We start from the raw sequence: 4,738 nt of genomic DNA on the forward strand, positions 1-4,738 counted from the left end.
CATTGCAGCAGGGGCTGGGGGGGCACCCAGGGACTCAAGGGTGCCTGCATCGCACTATGATTTTTTTAAAAGACCGCTTTTTTTTCAAGATGAACAGCAGAAACGTGGTTATTAATTTTACTATCACTTTTTAAAGTGACAGAAATTATACACACTTTTTTATATCATATCGTATCTCATAGGCAAAACAAGCACTGAGGCAACCCTTACAGAGACTAAGAGCCACCAGCCAACGAAGCCTCCTCTGGGCACGGCCCTGACCTGCTGGGCGCTGTCTACGCTCTCCCAACCGGATCACCTGCTGGAGCTGGTTTTTCAGAGCTGGAATGGAGTCACCGCACAGGAGGCTGTCACACCCGGGCCCCAGCCACCAGAGCCCTGCAGGGGCGGCACGCCCACAGTATCGCCCAGGGACATCTGTGTGGTGGGCGGGCCCCGCCCCGCCGGGCAGCAGCAAGGCACGCACCTAGTAAGGTCTTCGGGTTGGTCAGGCCCAGCTGCACCACGGGGTTGTCCAGAATGGCCTGAAACAGGGGGCTCTCGGGGTCGATGCCCTTGTCCAGCTCCTCGGGAGAGGGCCTGCGGTCACCCAGCAGCCATTCGCACTGCAAACACCAGAAGAGCAGGGTCAGTGTCTACGGTCCCCGCCAACCTCGACACTGCGGCGGGGGCTCCAGGGCTGCCCCAGTGGCCAGGGGCCCTGACAGAAGGGCCAGTCCAGCCCGGCTGTCCCGGCAGATGCGGGCGCTGCAGCTCAGGGCACTCTGGAGCTCTGCAGCCCGAGTGCACACCAGAGCCCTGTCGTGTGAAGTGGCCGGGGTGTGACCTCGTGGGCTCGTCCAGGAACAGCTGAAGCCCAGGCCCACCTTGCCTTCCTGGGCCACATGGGCCAGATTGAGTCTGCTCCCCAAGTGACTCAGCGTCACCCCCAGCCCCTCCCCAGGCTCTCGGTCAGCAGTGGGCATGTGTCCACAGGGTGGCATCGTCTCAGTGTCAGTGTAACACAATATACAAGCTTCACGTTCACCCACAGGATGCGTACCTTTCTCTAAGAGGCAAAGCCCAGGATTTTCTCAGTACTTTAAAGTCTGTACACTGTTTGAACCATCTACCCTGTTGTTGCACCTCAAAAGCAAAGGAGCCGCCTGCACGGGAAGGTGCCCGCATCCCCGGGTGCCCAGGCTGCACGCAGTACTCACGGCGGCGTTCTGCTGGTTGTTGCTCACTCTGAGGGCGTCGATCACTTCCTTCTCGTCGAAGCCCATCTCCATCAGGGAAATGACAGCCTGCAGGAGAGGCCGCAGGCTCAGCCGTGGCACCTTGGCAGGGGATGTCTTAACGGTTCGATCCCTGGTCTGGAAGATCCCATATGCTCTGGGGCAATGAAGCCCGTGTGCCACCCGCAACTATAGAGCCTGAGGCGTTCTGGAGCCCGGGAGCCACAACTGCCAAAGCCCACATGCCCAGAGCCGGCGCTCCACAACAGGATGCCACTGCAGTGAGAGTCCGAGCACCATGGCCAGAGTGGCCCCTGCTCTCCACAACTAGAGAAAGGCCGTGCAGAGCAACAAAGACCCAGAGTGACCAAAGATAAATACATCTTAAAAAAAAAAACAAAAAAAAAAACACCAGGTTTTCTATTTCAAGACTGTTTCCCTATGGCTTCAGGGAGATACTTGCTGGCTCTCTGAAGGACAGAGGGGCGGAACTGGAGCTCTCTCCTGGAGGCTCACTGTCCCACCCAGGTCCCGCCAGCTGTGTCCCCGAGACTCTCAAGAGTGGGACTGTCCCCACCACCTCGCATAGCCCCCTCAAGAGGGGCTGCCAAGTAGGAGGAGCAGGTCAGAGAAAGGGCACATCGGCCGTGCCCATTTAAGTGGAGACAAAAACGTCAGCCATTTCTGAAACTCGGAGAGATTTTCTTCACACTTTATCTTTGGGAAAAAAAAAAACCTTGAAATTAATTCTAAATGATAGTTAACAAGATCTAAGCTGTCCTTTCTGCCAAGGACCCCCTTCCTCTGCTCCTCTGGGCCATTCCCCACCTCCGGCCTGTCAGCGCACGCTGCGGGCACAGCCCCCCCGCAGTGCTTGATATCCACGTCACCTAAGATCGCCTGGAGTCCAATCTGAAACCCAAGAGTAGGAGGGCCTTTTCCATGAAGTGTCAACATAAACCGCCCCCTCTCCTCACTTCTGTCTCGGCCCCAGGACTGCTGGGGATTCCAGATGCTCCCACGCGCTTCTCCCCAGCCCTCCAGGGAGGACCCCCCGTGTGGCTGCGCTGAGAGGCCCTCGCGCCCGCAGGCTCTGCACAGTCACTGCCCTGTCCGCGGCTGGGCAGGGGAGCGGAGGCAGCTGAAGGTCTGCCTCACGTCCAAGCCTTGCTCTCCAACCTGCTCTCCCCGGGATCTGAGCCTTACTGGACCCTCCCCGACTGGTTCAGGATCACAGACCTTGGCCCTTCAAGCCTCGACACCCTTTTGGGGAAAGGAGTGACTTAAGATGGTTAAGAACGACAACCCAGAGCAGGAAAGGCCTTTAAGGTGGTGACCAAGACCGTGAACAACCATCAGCGGGCCTCACGGGGCCCTGCAGGACCCCCCAACCCGGGAAAGGCGTGCAGCCTGACAGCAGAGCATGGGACCCGCCCGGGGACAGGCTGCCTTTCCCGAACAGGGTCCAGGGCCAACCGACTGTACTCCCAAGAGACTAAGACGAAGAGACACACTTCCTCTGGGACCGAGAAATGCTGGACTAAAGTAACCCATGTGCTTCTGCACGCGGAGCTCAACTCAAGGGAAAATCCCAAAGGAACAGAGACAAAGCCACAACGCCCTGGCCTCCCAGAGGGTGTCCCCTGGGCAGGGGGCGGGGCCCAGCGTCATGCACAGGACGCAGACCTGGGGTCCATGCCGGGCGAAGCTGGAGCTGGACTCCAGGGCCCTGAGCAGGCTCTGCGTCCCACAGAGAGGGCCCTGGCCCCGCGGGGGACACTCCGCATGGCCCACGAGCCCTGCCTGAGGTCACACTCAACCCCGCAGACACAGGCTCTGAATCAGCTGCAGAGGGCACCCCACAGCCCGGCCACACGGGTTCCCACGGAAACAAGCCCACAGGTGAGCCCAGATCGAGGCACCAGGCCCCGAGAAATTAGGGCCACAAGCAAAACCAGGAGGACATGAAGAACTGGAGCCCTAACGCCTGGAGCTGACAAGAGCTGTGATCTGAAAGTAAATAGGATACGCTCACAGTGCCAACGGCATCTAAAGAGATTAAATTAAAATTAACCCTAATGAAAAGAGAGAACAATGAAAAAGAACAGGGAGACAGAAAAGCATCAGATACAAGGTGACGGTGAAGAGGCGGCTACAAGGACGGACACTCAGGTCAGCGGGCCGAGTCCAGCCAGAGGCCGTGGGGCTCGGGCCCTTGAGTCCCCCAGATGCTCCACTGACCCTCCTGACCAGCCTCCTGCTCACAAGGCGGGCCATGCGGCCGGTGGGTGACCCTCCCGTCTCTGGACAGGGCCCCCGCCTGACCCCACGGCTCAAGGACACTTATAAACTTCAAACTGGAGACTCCAGACTCAAGTCTGTCCAGAGCCCTCCCAGCCTCGCTCCCTGCAGGGCCGGTGGCCTGGCCTGGGGGCTGTGGCTTCCCCCGCAGGACTCGCCTTGGGAGGACCAGCCCCTCCACCTGCCAGGCGCCCCCACTACCTGAAAACACACACCCGGGCATCCGCACGAAACTCCCTTTTCCTCCGGATCTTCTTGAAGATCTCCGTCAGCTCATCTCTGGCCTCCTCCTCCTCCTCACTGGTCCCGGCAGCAGGGGCGGCCTCGGCGCCCGCCTCTCCCTGCGAGGATGGGCCTGGGAGTGGAGTGTCGATGGTGGGGTCATCTGCGTGCTCGATGAGCCACTCCATGGCCTGGGGCACCGACATGCTGCAAGGTAAGACAGCCTCTGAGCACCAACATGCTGCAAGGTAAGACGGCCCCTGAGCACCGATGTGCCGCAAGGTAAGACGGCCCCTGAGCACTGACGTGCCCCAAGGGAAGATGGCTCGTGAGCACTGACGTGCTCCAAGGTAAGATGGCCTCTGAGCAGCACCTCAGGCCAGGGAACCGGGCCTTTGCGTCCCGAGAAAAGCCTCTCTGACTTCGTGGCTTCTCTAGTGCGAGCTGCCGAGTCCTGTACAAGGATCTAACAGAGCGCGGCTGAAGCCCCGGCCCCGCCCTAACCTGCCACGAGGCGCAGCCAGAACAAATACCCAAGTGCAGAAAGCCACGGGAGCCAAACCCACGAGGTGCCCACGAGAGACTGGTTCAAAAGCGAAAAGAACACAGCCCGCTGACCACCCCTCGGTTACAGACAATTTATTTCAGAACCGAACATACAGAAAGGCACGTAACCGACAAGTAACTAACAACAGGAAACTACAGGAGACTCCCAGGACGCCACCGCCCATGTGCCATGGTCCTCCTCGGCCCCGCCGGGAGCAGGCTGTGATCCAAGTTCCCGGAAAACGAGAGCCTGGTGAGGTGCACGACCACCATCACATGCCACGCTCCCAATAAGCGGGTCCACCGCACACCGCCCTGTAAGACCTGGAGGCGGCCAGTGCTGTGACTCCGGAACACGCGTCCAGGTCCTCTACCGACACTCACGCACACTGGAGGCGACTCAGTCACGGGGCCCGGGGCAGAAGGGTGTCACCCGCGGCGGGGGGGCCCGA

The 4,738-nt window shown here is 59.7% G+C and overlaps 1 protein-coding gene across 1 annotated transcript in view; it reads right to left on the minus strand.

The window, feature by feature from the left end:
- Positions 1-4,738, minus strand: part of UBAC1 (UBA domain containing 1) — a 19,254-nt gene that overhangs the window by 4,498 nt on the left and 10,018 nt on the right. The window contains exons 7-9 of the mRNA XM_010828881.1: positions 3,734-3,947; positions 1,200-1,286; positions 467-605 (exon numbers count right to left, since the gene is read on the minus strand). Of these exons, the coding sequence (XP_010827183.1) occupies positions 467-605; positions 1,200-1,286; positions 3,734-3,947 (440 nt within the window). The remainder of the gene's footprint in view (positions 1-466; positions 606-1,199; positions 1,287-3,733; positions 3,948-4,738) is intronic.

Source organism: Bison bison, unplaced genomic scaffold (assembly GCF_000754665.1).
Source record: "Bison bison bison isolate TAMUID 2011002044 unplaced genomic scaffold, Bison_UMD1.0 scf7180017858753, whole genome shotgun sequence".
Taxonomy (NCBI): Eukaryota; Metazoa; Chordata; class Mammalia; order Artiodactyla; family Bovidae; genus Bison; species Bison bison.